General features: G+C 42.3%; 1 protein-coding gene across 1 annotated transcript; it reads right to left on the bottom strand.

Annotated features, from left to right (window-relative positions):
- Positions 1-491: 491 nt before the first annotated feature.
- Positions 492-13,550, bottom strand: LOC120932614 (melatonin receptor type 1A-like). The gene is made up of 2 exons (XM_040345128.1): positions 13,127-13,550; positions 492-1,499 (listed from the first exon to the last, which is right to left on the bottom strand). Exons 1-2 carry the CDS (start codon positions 13,308-13,310, stop codon positions 727-729), a joined length of 957 nt encoding a protein of 318 aa, XP_040201062.1. The 5' UTR covers positions 13,311-13,550; the 3' UTR covers positions 492-726.
- Positions 13,551-14,181: the final 631 nt, after the last annotated feature.

Raw genomic sequence — 14,181 nt, 5'->3', positions numbered from 1 at the left:
GACTCTCTTACATCTCCTCTTCCCCCTCCTTTTTGGACGAATCTTGGCATTTGTCTTCTCTTTGGACTTGTTTCCTTCCATCAGTGCCCCCTTGTTTTCTTCATTTGTGTATGGACTCAATTTACTCTGTATTTTCGCTAATCAAGTTTTCTCATTACTTTGATATCACTTTTATAGAGTTTATTACAAGCGCAACTTATGTTTTTTACAAAGATGTGGTTTATAGCAGAAAGTAAAAAATACATTTTTTTTTTCAACTTAAAAAGTGAGAACTGGTATTTGGCTTCAATTTGTTAGTGTATCTAAATCTGCTAGTGCATCTAACAATTTCTCCCTCCAGATTTGCAATGCTACTTTCCAAAGGTGCCCCCATGTTCATTCATCTGTAGGCACTGTTAAAGGAGGTGTGTTACAGACCAGATCACCAGGTAAAAACAGAGGGAAAAAAATAAAATAAAAAAACGAATGAAATAAATACGATTGGTAAGCTGCAATATATTAAATTTTTCATTTTGGGTTTACTGCCACTAACTTTTGGTACAAACTCATGGTACACCTGAAAACCTTTTAGTTTTTTTTCTTGCTATGTAAACAATTTACATTCTTGGAGGAGGTTAAATGCCTATCCTTCTTAAAAGTACAGATATCTTTAAGATGTATTTAAACATTTATTTCTGTTTGGACACACACAAGTGTATTCATAAAATTAAAACACAGGACCAAGCTTTAAGTCATTTGGAAAATGTTCAGCATGATTCTCTTGTATTCTCGACGGAAGTTCTTATTCAATGCCCCATAGACCACAGCATTGAGACAACTGTTAAAATATGCCATAAAGTAGCTGGCTACAAAGAACCATTGTGGGATTGAGTCTCCTAGGTTTGGGCTCAAGGCCACCAAGAGTCCAATGATGTTCAAAGGTCCCCAGCACACTGCAAACAACACAAAGACTATGAACATGGTGATAAAACTGTGTATACTATACGGCCATGTCTGCACCTGAATGTTTCTTGATGGCTTGACCCTGTGGCGAATATTAAGGACTGTCATCCATATTCGTAGGTAGCAAAAGCTGACCACACTGATCGGTAAAAAGAAATGGAAGATCACAATGGCAAGGGTGTAAAAAGAACTAACAGACTGTGAAAACGTGCAAGAAAATACACGTGGGTCATAGCGCAGTGATCCCACAAAGAGATTTGGCAAGATGGCTGCTAGGGCCAATGTCCATACCAGTATTACATAGATTACAGTGCTGGTGTTTGAGAAGAGGCGAGAATAGCAGCTGTGGTGGCAGATGTAGCAGTAACGGTTGACAGCAATTCCGGTGATGTTGAAGACTGAGCTTATTACGCTGAGTCCCATAAAGAAGCCGCTCAGTTGACAGTGAATGTGGCCCATTCTCCAGCCTCCGTTGAAGATCGCAAGAAGAACCAATGGATAGGGATAACATGCAACCAGCAGGTCTGCCACAGCAAGGCTGACCACAAAAGCATTTCCTGCAATGGAAAAATATCAACAAGTTATAATTGGTATATTGGATAAAACTACCTAATAGTATAAAGTGGTTCTAAAGGCTGAATTCTCTGCATTGAGGTAAAAAAACTGAGTGCAGCCCCCCCCTTAACCTCTTGGCGCCGGCGGCACGCAAATATGAAAACTCTTGGGGCCAAGAGGCCACATATTTGCATGCATTAGTGCACACACAGCTATGCCTTGCACGCTCCTGGCACAGTTTCCTCTTGCTAACCGAAAGCTCCCAATCGCTTCTTGCAATCGAGCGCTTTCTGATCATGTGACTGCCATGACTGCCAATCATGGCGGTCATATAATCATAAACCCCCCCCGCCTCCCGGCATTCAGCAATTTGCACAAGAGCAGTGGCTCTCTTGGCTCTTACTCCTTATAGGCTCAGAGACAGCAGCTGAAGCCATTGGCTCCCCCTAGCAAGCGACTTGTTATGGTGGCCATTCAGCAGGGGGGAGGGGCCAGGAGTGCCAAGAAGAGGATGAGTGGAGCTGTTCCTCTGCAAAACCATTGTTGTTCACTTTTGCATTTTTTAATTTCTCCTTAGCTTTCTAAATAGACTTTAGTAGATAGACTTCCATCATCCAATCATGCTGTTTTATTTTTTTTACCCTTCATGTGATTGGGTATTGTTCACAAACTAAATTTTCACCATTTTCACTAAACTGAGAAAATATTCCACTGCAAAGTGAACAACCTACAGTATTTACCTTCAGTAAATTATCCCCTCTGTGTTGTCAACCCAAGCAGGAAGTTATAAACCAACTGAATTTCTGGCAGGGTCAACAGGTATTTTTATTTATTTTTTTGTACTTGGGGCATTATATATTACAAATTGGCAAATATTCAGGAGCTGTACTTGATGTTTTATATTTTACCCAGACATACACTTAGATGCCTAGAAACCACTGGAAAACAGCTTCCACTTTTCATTGAAAATTGGGAAAAAATCTGTTGCACTCCAATTAGCTCTTCTTGCAGTATTCTCAATAATCATACAGTAATATATCTAACCCAAACCAACCTTCCTTGACACGTTTCACCACTTCTGTCTTGTTAACAAGTTCTTTATCCTTGTGAGCACCCAGGAGTCGTAAAACCAGTCAACACGGCTAATTTGGGGTTGGATACATTACTGTATGCAGTCAATGCACCAATTATTAAAAACACTGCTAAAAGAGATAATTGGAGTGCAGCTGATTTTTTTTGGTGGAGGCACCTGGATTGTACATGTGCAGGAGAAGCCAGTTTTGAGCATAGCTACTGTATGGATTTGTGTGTGTTTCTACTAACAGCTATCACTAGTGAGAACAGTGACATTTTATTTCTAATTGGTCCTTACTTTTTCAGATCTCTCCTCAGTAGTCAGTAAAATATAGAAAGAAGATTTTTTTTTAGAACACAGTACACAGGTTTTGCTGATTTAAAAAAATTATCTAGTAAATGTTTATTTTAACTGGCATATTAAAGCGTAGCTCCACTCAAAAGGGGAAGTTCCGCTTGTTTGCACCACACCACAACCCCCTCCCTCCACTGCCACATTTGCCACTTTTTGGTGGGAAACGGGTACCTGACTTTGACAGGAACCCGCTCCCACTTTTGGCTCAGATCATTGCAGCGATCTGAGTCGGAAGTTGGGTACTCCTTCCCCCGCAGTCTCTGGGACACATCACAGGTCCCAGAAGACTATGGCGCCATTCACAAGGTGCAGCGCGATAATCAGTGGTAACACTATCTTTTCATTAATGCTCATTGCAACACTATGATACCAAAAGAACAATACTGGTATAATGGTATAAAATCATTTGGTCTTACATTTTAAGGAGTTATACGGACTGGTAGTCTGTTTTGAAATTCAGTGAAAGTTAAAAGCTCAGTCAGTTGATCATGTGATCTCTGTTAAAGGGGAGGACCAGCCAATCTGAATTCTGTTTCTGGACAGCAAAGATCATAAATGACTTGATGCCTATGTTTTTGGTCACATGACTGGCATAAAAAGTCCAGAGGACCTTTTGGACCCTTTCTTGAAAAAATAAATACAATTAGCCTTTCTATTACTCTTTATTAGGGATGAGCTTCGTATTCGAGTCAAACTCATGTTCGACTCAAACATTGTATGTTCGATCGTTCGTTGAATTACGAACGTTTTGGGCCGTTTGCGCCAAATTCGAGTTATGTTTCACAGCCCATAATTCACTGCGGCATCGCAGTGCATTGCTGGCTGATGATTGGCCAAGCATGCACTATGACCCGCATGCTTGGCCAATCACAGCTTGCAAAAAACAGAGAGCCATAATTGGCCAAAGCCAGGGTGGCTTTGGCCAATTATGGCTCAAGGGTTTTAGTACACGCTTGTGTAGTGTGTTGCGGTGGTTAAAAGAGAGAAGAGAGAGAGAGAAAGCGAGTGTCATTTTTAGTAGGTACATAGAGCAGGCAGGCAGGCAGGCTAGTCAGTTAAAGTTACAATGTGTAGAGGAGATATATGCATCCCAGGTGTTGTGTATATATATTTATACACTGTATAGTTTAGCTAGATCAGCTCTTCCTAATTTACTGGCAGGCAGGTGATTGTGCTAGCTTCAGTATTCTCACGTGGTGTATTGCCTGTGTCCTCTACAGTGTGCACCATAAAGCTATGTGGTGTGTGTACTGCCTTTGTCCTCTGTAGTTTGCACCTAAAGCTACTTGGTGTGTACTGGCCGTGTTCTCTGCAGATTGCACCTAAAGCTACGTAGTGTGTTCTGCCCTTGTCCTCTGCAGTGTGCACCTAAAGCTACGTGGTGTGTGTTCTGTCTGTGTCTGTGCTATTTTTCTCAATGATTTTCATTCATATTGCAGGGACCAGAAATTACATTAAAGCCGCAAGCAGTTTTAAATTACTTTTTTCTTATAGTAATCTCATTTTGTGCAGGGACAGTTCTAAACACGTGCCACTTCACAGGCATACTATAGACACCCAGCAGGTACGATATTTAAAGGAATTTTTCATTTATTTTTTTAATAAGCATCATTAAAATCACTGCTCCAGAAAAAACAACCGTTTTTAAAAAAAATTTTTACATTGATACATGTTCCCTGGGGCAAGACCCGGGTTCTCAAAGACGTTTTATTAGGCTTTAAAATTAGCACTTTTGAATTCGAACGTTCGAGTTCCATAGACGTCAATGTGGTTCTAAATGTTCGCGCGAACGGTCGGTCCGTTCGAAGGTTCTGGTGAGAACCGAACGGGGGGGGGGGGTTCGGCTCATCCCTACTCTTTATCTATCTCAGCAATACTACTTTTCCCTCACCCGGGGATTACAGCAGGAAGATTTTTAAGCTTACAGTTCTGCATCTTTACCATGGCATTACAAAGGTGACTTTTGTTTTTTTCTATTTTGTTTCTACATTATAAAGGATGCATAAATAATACAACTCTGTTTACAAGTGACTTAACTCAGAGACCCTGACAAAAGATGCTTCAGTTGTCCCTGCTTGAATTCATCACTTGGCATACTGGTTGTTAAAGTCTATTTTTCCACAGCTTGAAGATCTTTTATGACAGATAGATTAACATTGCCTTCTGTTTTCAGACACCAAAATCACTCAGTGTCCCATGGTTACCTGCTATATTCCCAGAAAGCTATGTTTTATTATCCTTGGCGGACAGCATTTTGAGAATGCATGCTGAGTGTTGGTTGCGAGAGTCAGTGAACCATACAGAGTATGTCGTTCTGTGTAAACTCTGCACACTGGAGGAAACTAGAACTGCATAGCAGTTATAAAAGATGGGATAATTGTCTATGTATTTCAAGAAAACCCATTTCTATAATGGGGTAGCAGGAAAAGATGGCAGAGAGCAAGGCCAGGTTGTGTTTACTGGCTTTAGTGCAGACCTTTTTTATTGGGAGAAAGCCAAGTTATTCTGGTACAAAGTTTACAGAACTATTTTGTAGTCCTTGTAGATTCTTGTAGAGAGTATTTATGATTTTCACAGGTTTAATTCATCATTGGCAATGGGTTGTGTTACAATCCTGAGGATTCTTTTTACCTTCCCTACCTTTCTTGTGGATCTTTGGGGTTGCTAGAAAGCTTGTGCAAAACCCAAAAAAACAAGATCCCCTACTGAACATTCTTGGGGTGAGCATTTACCCACTTCCACAGCTGTCCTCACTTTCTCTCTCTTGCCAAGATACCCGTGTAACTTGCCAAACAAGGGGTTCAGCTTTACCCTCAAAGAGATGAGCCAAGCAACATATCACTTTTTGTGACCCTTACATGAGATCTTTTAAACAACACCTCCTAGCTTTATGAAAAAGATAAATCACCGCTCTAGGATACTAATCAGAAAGTCTCCTCAACTGATCCAAAGCCACGGGTGCTGGCAATGCATGGAATGATGCAAAATGAAGGAAAAACGTTCTGGACAGCCGCACTCCAAAAATAAATTGCTTTTATTTTAAAATAAAAAAAAACACACAAAAAGCATGCCACAGCAGACGGGGTAAAAAGCTGACGCGTTTCACACCAAACTTTAGTGCTTATTCATAAGCTATGAACAAGCACTAAAGTTTGGTGTGAAACGCGTCCGTTTTTTCCCCCTGTCTGCTGTGGCATGCTTTTTGTGTGTTTTTTTATTTTAAAATAAAAGCAATTTATTTTTGGAGTGCGGCTGTCCAGAAAGTTTTTCCTTCATTTTGCACCTCCGAGCTTTACTTCCCTCGTGTCCCCATGCCTCAAGTACCACTTCAGACTCCACCTTTTCAGCCTTCTGCCACATGCTAGGGTGAATTCCTTCGGAATAGCTGATATGATCCCAGATCCAGTGGTTGCTTGTTTAGTTTTTCACAAGGAAACCATTTTATTCTAGTACTGTAAAAAAAAGTGCATCTAAACCTAAGAACAAAGATGCAATATATTGCAGCTTACTAGCCCTTAGATTTCAGAACTTGTTTATCTTTATTTTTCACTTGGTGATGCTGCTATTAACACTCTTCCTGTCGTTAGTGACAACATTCACTCACTGTACTGCATCTGTGCAGGAGCCGTGTTGTCACCGGCAGAAAGTGTGACGTTTTTTATCACTGTCTCTGTACCCATTAGGGAGATTCAACCTCTCTTTATTTGTCCTGTTTTTCATTATCATTGAAAGTAAAAGAAAATCCCAAATTTTGGGTTGTCCCCAGAAAAGTATTAGAGATAAAAATCGTTTAATTGGGACACTAGTTCTGGGGACCTGGGTCCCCAAGGAATTCCACAAATTTGCAGGGATTTCCTCTCAGTTCCTGTTTCGATATGGGACAGGGAGTGAAGGGAGATCTCCGCAATGTAACACAGATGGCACTAAAAAAATCTTACAGGAGTTATAACCCTCCCTTGCTGTATCCCGTATGAAAAAAAGTTTTGCCTATAGTCCTACTTTAACCACTTAAGACCCGGACCAAAATGCAGCTGGACCTTGCCCCTTTTTGCGATTCGGCACTGCGTCGCTTTAACTGACAATTGCGCAGTCGTGCGATGTGGCTCCCAAACAAAATTGGTGTCCTTTTTTTCCTACAAATAGAGCTTTCTTTTGGTGGTATTTGATCACCTCTGCGGTTTTTATTTTTTGCGCTATTAAAAACAATTTTGAAAAAAATTCAATATTTTTAACTTTTTGCTGTAATAAATATCCCCCAAAAATATATAAAAAATATTTTTTTTCCTCAGTTTAGGCCTATACGTATTCTTCTACATATTTTTGGTATAAAAAATCGCAATAAGCGTTTATCGGTTGGTTTGCGCAAAATGTATAGTGTTTACAAAATAGGGGATAGTTTTATTGCATTTTTATTAATAATAATTTTTTACTACTAATGGCGGCGATCAGTGATTTTTTTCGTGACTGCGACATTATGGCGGACACTTCGGACAATTTCGACACATTTTTGGGACCATTGTCATTTTCACAGCAAAAAATGCATTTAAAATGCATTGTTAACTGTGGAAATGACAGTTGCAGTTTGGGAGTTAACCACAGGGGGCGCTGAAGGAGTTATGTTTCACCTAATGTGTGTTTACAACTGTAGGGGGGTGTGGCTGTAGGAGTGACGTCATCGATTGTGTCCCCCTATAAAAGGGATGACACGATGCAGCCGTCACAGTGAAGAACGGGGAAGCCGGCTCTCCCCATTCTTCAGCTCCGGGGACCGATCGTGGGACCCCAGCGGCGATCGGATCCGCGGGTCCCGGCATGGAGCTTCGGACCGGGTCGCAGGAGCGCGCCCGCGACCCACGGCTGGGTACATGTACAGGACGTACCTGTACGTACATGTGCCCAGCCGTGCCATTCTGCTGACGTATATGTGCAGGAGGCGGTCATTAAGTGGTTAAGTACAAGGGTTAGTCCCTGTAAAGATGAGATTAAATTGTACTGTATTTTAGGGTCTGCTATCTTGAAGCCAACTATGTTATTTATTAGAACTTTGTGCTAAAAATGTTCAAAGCCACCTTATGTAATCTGGATGATTAAAAGTATTAAACGTGTTTCTTTCCCATAATTGTTTAATTGTGATTTGTAATATATTTATATTATCAGGCCTTGGTTTCCATGGGGTCCCAGAGGAATTTAGCAACACAATAAACCCAATTTAGACAACAAGGTGAATTTAAGGCTGGGTTCACACTATTGCGAATTGGATGTGGTTTTCACCGCATCCAATTCGCATAGCAGGAGATTGTGACCGGCTCTCTATGGAGTGCGAATTGCCCTAGGAGTCCTGTGTGTATTTTGGTGCAATTCAGGTCCAAATTTAGCCCAAAATTCGGTCTGAAATGGTGAATGAAGACACACCGGACTCCTGCTGTGAGCCGCTGCATTCTCAAGTGTGAACCCAGCCGAAAAACACCAAAATGCAAGCCTCCTTTATTAAATAGCCCACCTACCCATAAAAAAATCACACAAAAATAGATTACATTTGGCTTCTACAAAAAAGAGGGTGACATCACGATTTTTCCATTGAGACATTAGAAACATTGAGTATCCCAAATTTCATGAGAATATGCGCCAATACAGTGATTCTTGTGAGATTTGGGATGCTCAGCATTTGCAGGATCTTGCCAGGAGAATATTGAAATAACAAATGAAAGCCGGTTGTAAGGTATATTTTTTAATTTCTCTCCACAGATGTTTTTGTTATTTTGCAGTACATCATTTTTAGATGGGCAGAATGAGACACTTTTTAATAAACGGAGCTTGCATTTTGGTGCTTTACGATTAACCTGTTATCTATGTTGAGCTAGGTTGTGGCTAAATTCCTTTGGGACCTCATGCAAACCAAGGCCTTGTGATATTACCAGTGACAACCGGTGTACATTTAAATACCCCATACAATATGTCATAGTTTTAAATATTATTCAATTGCATGGATACTTATGTTATGTCCGCTTTGATTAGAGCAAGCTTGCATTTCATATTGATAAACTAAAATACGGCTACAATCACGTCAAGTATATTGATAACCTGTAAACCATGTTACACAAAAATAGTCTGACTGAAGACACTAGAATTGTATGAGCATGACCTGCATTATCGTGATTTTTATTTCCTGAACTTGGGAAGTGAAGATAATCTGAAAGTCAAAGCACTTGAGAGCAAATCCTCTCTTTTGAAGTCTTAATGCACCATCAGTGGAACGTAACGGACTGTCAGCAGTGGACTTCTTCTTCTATGTGTCCATCAAGTGATCGATTACTTGGATCTCAGCAGCAAATTAATTCTAATGCCTTGTTCTCGTTGTGTCACTCTGCTTTAGGATGAGAAGTTGAACAATGTTCATGTTTATTCAATGCAGATGTGTTCTATAAACACAACTGATATCAAATAGGTGTTTCTGTTGTATGCCTTATAGACATGGAAATTTCAACAACAGGACTCGATAAAGACTACTGGCTCTTTAAATCTCACAGGTATTTATCACAATGTTTCAATATTCTTACCTGTAACAACCAAACTGATTTGTTATACCATATTGCTCTGTAAACATGGAATGTGGTTGCTGTGGGTAACAAGTACAGTTCAACTTTCTGTAATTGTAATAAATTAAAAGTCCATATCCTGGTTCTAAAGATAAATACCTTCACAGCTGCTTTTGCTGCAATTCCTACCTGCTGCCCCCACGCCAGCGCTATCCTCTGCAAATACCTCAGTAAGTTCAGCAGCTGCCGCCCCATTTCCAGATCGAATGATGTTCAGCCTCACTCAACCCAGAAGTCTGTTTACAGGGAGCCTTTATGGATTATGAAGCCATGCATTTGGTCACCTCCACATGCAGCACCATTTTCAGATGGGTATGGCGTGAATTGTCTAGAGCCCATGCTTTTGCTATAGCCTATGCTGGCTCCAAATAAATGGCTGGGGGACAGACTGGCGTATTTTATGCTGGATGTGCTATATTCCATAAAACTTGTCACCACCATTATGTGGAACTTTCCATGTAAAGATCATCTACTGCCAGCTTTGTTTTTTGGTGGGCCCTGAGAAAGTGGATTTTGCCTGAACAGTGCGTAGACCATGGCATATTGGAGGTTGTACTGGCCCACTATTATTAAAGCGTAAATGTTGGGGGCTGTTGCTGTGATACACGTATGTCCATTTGTTTTTTTTTTTTTTTTTAAATCAAAGAAGTTTTTATTGCTCATAAAACATACATAGAAAACAAGCAGTATGACACAACAGTAGTAGCATATACAGTACACTTTGCACAAACCTCTCCTTCCAACATCTAGCACATATTTAGCAATTACCTATGGCATGCCCTCCAATCCCGCCTCCCCATACCTGACAAATCTAGTTACCGCCCAACAGTCTCCCCTGGATTAGTTCCATAGGGCTCAAGCCAGGTGTGGCCAGCCACGCGTCCCACAGCCTGTCAAATTTGCCCGCGTTCCCTCTGTGTTGAAAAATATATTTCTCCATCACCAGCATCTTGCCCATGTGTGTCAACCAAAATTTCAGTGTGGGGGGAGCCTCTAGTTTCCATTTCAGGAGAATGGCCCTCCTGGCCTGAAACAGTGCTCTGTTAAAAGCCAGCCGAGTCAGCTCCTCCGTGATTACTCCCTCCAGTACTCCAAGCAGACAATGTATCGGCTCCAGGGGGACAGAGACCTGGAACACAGAATTAAGTGTTTCCAGGACCCCGCTCCAGAACCTATGGAGCTTGGGGCAGCGCCACAGCAGATGAATCAAATCACCAGACATTACCTTACATCTGTTACACATTGGGTCGGTGACCCCCCCCATCCTAAAGAGTTTCACCGGGGTAAAGTGGACCCTCAATAAAATATATAACTGGGATACCTTCTGTGCTACATTAAGCGAGCAGTTGTTGACCGCCAGCAACGCTTCCTCCCACATGTCTCCTGTCATCGGGCCCACGTCTGCCTCCCACTGGTCTGCCACCTTCATGGGGTGCCCCTCTAGAAATGTGTCCAGCAGCATGTTGTAACATTGCGAGATAACACCTTTAGTCTCAGATGCGGCCCTCAAGACGCGGAATACCGGAGTGGGGGACTGAGCCCACTCCACCGCGTCCCCCTGAGCTCTAATTGCATGCTGCAGTTGTAAGTAGAAAAAGAACATGGATTGGGGGAGTGCAAACCTGGACCGGAGGGTATCAAACGGGAGCAGCGCGCCTCCTCGGAATATCTGTTTGAGAAGCGTTATGCCTTGAAGGCACCACCTTGGGCCCTGATCTAGTTTGGCCAGTTCGGGGTACGAATTGTTCCCCCAAATCGGACTGAATTCAGTGAATCCTGTGACCCCCTGAAGCTGCCTCGCCTTATTCCACACCTTCTGGGTAAGCGCGAAGGTGGGCATTTTCTTATTAGGTTTTTGAAACTGTTGGGCCTCAAGTCCCTCTGGTATCGACGTAGCCCCCGAGCCAAGCAGCAAAAGCCTAGCCGAGGAGCCAGCCGGAGCCGGGGACATGGCACCTATTAGGTGCTGTAGCTGTGCTGCTAAATAGTAGATCCATGGGTTAGGGAGGGCCAGCCCCCCACCCTCCTTGGGGCGCTGCAGTTGTTCCAGTTTTATCCTGGGGGTTTTAACATGCCAAAGCAGTTGTCTAAAAAGCGAATTGACCACTCTAAACGTTTTGAGGGTAATGACTACTGGGGAATTGTGGAGCAGGTACAGTAACTGCGGCATCAGAATCATCTTGATGAGGTTGGTCTTGCCCGCTAGGGACATTTTCAGCCTATTCCATATATGGATTTTGTCTCTAAACCGAGTCAGCAAGGGAAAGACATTCAGGCTACAGTAGTCGGTCACCCTAGGGGAGACGTATACCCCCAAGTATTTAAAGGTGGTCACCACGGGAACAGGGCATGTGAGACCAGCGTCGGACGGGGGAGACCCGTCCAGAAACATTAGGGCCGACTTAGTCCAGTTGATGGTAAGGCCCGAAAAATGTCCGAACCTCTCCACAAGGGACATCACCCGGCTCAAGGATTCCTCCGCATCCTCCAAAAACAGGAGCATGTCGTCTGCGTAAAGCATGATTTTTTCGTGCATGTCTCCGTAGCGGAAGCCCCTGACTGCAGGACAATCCCGCACCAGGGCCGCCAGTGGCTCGATTGCCAGAGCAAAGAGCAGGGGGGACAGGGGACATCCCTGCCTGGTCCCCCTGCCCAGAGCAAAGGGCTGGGACATCCTGTCCGATAAACGCATGGTCGCTTGTGGTGCTTCATATAGTAGTCTCACCCACCTAAGAAAGTTGGGGCCAAAGCCGAACCTGGTCAATACAGCCCACAGATACCGCCAGCCGACACTGTCGAAAGCCTTATTGGCATCAAGTGACAACAGTGCCCGGTGGCCGGCGGAATCCGACGGAGTCTGCATGTTAAGGTATAGGCGCCTAAGATTGGTTGCCGTGGAACTGCGGGGCATAAACCCTGCCTGGTCGGGATGGATTATGGATAGGATGACCTTGTTTACTCTCATGGCTAGCGCTTTTGCAAGGATTTTAACATCGCTTTGCAGCAGGGAAATGGGCCTGTAGGAGCCTGGATCGAGGGGGTCCTTGCCAGGTTTCAACAATAGGATAATATTGGCCCTTGTCATAGATATAGGAAGTTTCCCCAGATCAAATGAGGCATTGAATGCTCTCAGCAATGTCCATTTGTTTTTAATTTATAAAAATCCATTATATTCTTTGTTACCTTATATATGAGATATATTTTCATATAAAATAAATTAATATATCTTATATATGTTTTTCATGTATGATGTACATTTTTTTGTGGGTTCTGAAATTTAAAGTCTGATGTGTTTGATGGATGTAAGATCATCCATAGATTTACCCATTTGATTTATATGCAGTCAGGCAAGCCCTTCCACACGATAATTGTTGGTAAATCTAAAGTAGAGTATATAGTCAAATTATGGTGTATGGTCATCTTAAGACATAGATACTGTACACAGATAGAATACAGATAAATACTCTACATAGATAATATACAGACAAAAAGATAGATACTTTGTTTTCCGAGTAAACAAAGTTAGAATTTTTGTTGAACTGTAAACTAATAATTATTTCACAAGAGCCTAGCAATTATAGTAATAACAATATTTCGTTTTTACCCGCTTTGCGCAGTTTCTTGTTCCGGAAGACTGATGTGATGACCAAAAGATTGCCAAATATGTCACCGCTGATAGTAACAACCAGGATGGTGGTGAGAGAACTGATCATCCAAGTAGGGTAGTCATCATCTTCTTCCTGCACGTCCCCTGTTAAGTTGTTCTGAGTAGGGGCCCCTGGTTCCATTCCCCTGACCCCAGTGCATGCTCTCCCTTACACCTATTTAATCCGTAGGGCTGCTACATAGTGTGGATGGAGCAGGTGCTTCTCTGTCATCTTACTGACAGCACGAGCGATGCAGTTCAGGAATGTGTAAAATATCCCCCCCCCCTTTAGGCATCACAGTATGGGTGGGATTATTCTATGCTCTATTCAACAGCCCACACTCCTTATGAATAAAAAGCTATGTTGTGTATATGTGTGTGAGCTTTCATCAAAATCACTGGTCATTCTCTGCTCAGTACTCAACACTGTGCCAATGTGAACATTCTACAAACAGAAAATTATCTTACCTAGAGCTACATTCTAAGCTTACTTTATTCCAGGTCTCTGCAGCCAGCAAGCAGTTTACATCTATCGCCTGAAAAGTATGGAGATATCATTGCTGGCCTCCTTATGAAAATGTTGGTTTTCTGCCTGTGCCTGGCTTCAATACTTTTTTGAATCACAGACCTGGAATAAGCATCATGTAAAAAAAAAAAAAGTCTCATAAAAGTCAGAGAATTCCTTATAGCTAAGCTGTGCTAGGTCAGGGCCTTAGAAAGCATTGCAGCAGAAGCAGAAGCATGTCAGCAAGGGAACAAACATTCTCAAAAGGAGAGATCAGCAAGGGCAGGTGACAATTCTTTCATGACAGGTGCATTTTAAAAGTATATAAACCTCACATTAATTGTGTTTTCAAGTGTTTTTACATCTGCAGCTGTCATTAAAATAATATGGGGGGGGCTGCAGCTGTAGATGGCGGAAGCCTAGCCTTGCAGCTTCGCAATTCAGCCATCCATAGCTGAAAACGAGGACCCGGCTGCCCGAAGCTCCTAGCTACCTTGCTAAAACAAAG

The sequence above is a fragment of the Rana temporaria genome, chromosome 3 (genome assembly GCF_905171775.1).
Source record: "Rana temporaria chromosome 3, aRanTem1.1, whole genome shotgun sequence".
In the NCBI taxonomy this organism is placed as follows: Eukaryota; Metazoa; Chordata; class Amphibia; order Anura; family Ranidae; genus Rana; species Rana temporaria.
This window is presented reverse-complemented; position numbering and strand designations above follow the sequence as displayed.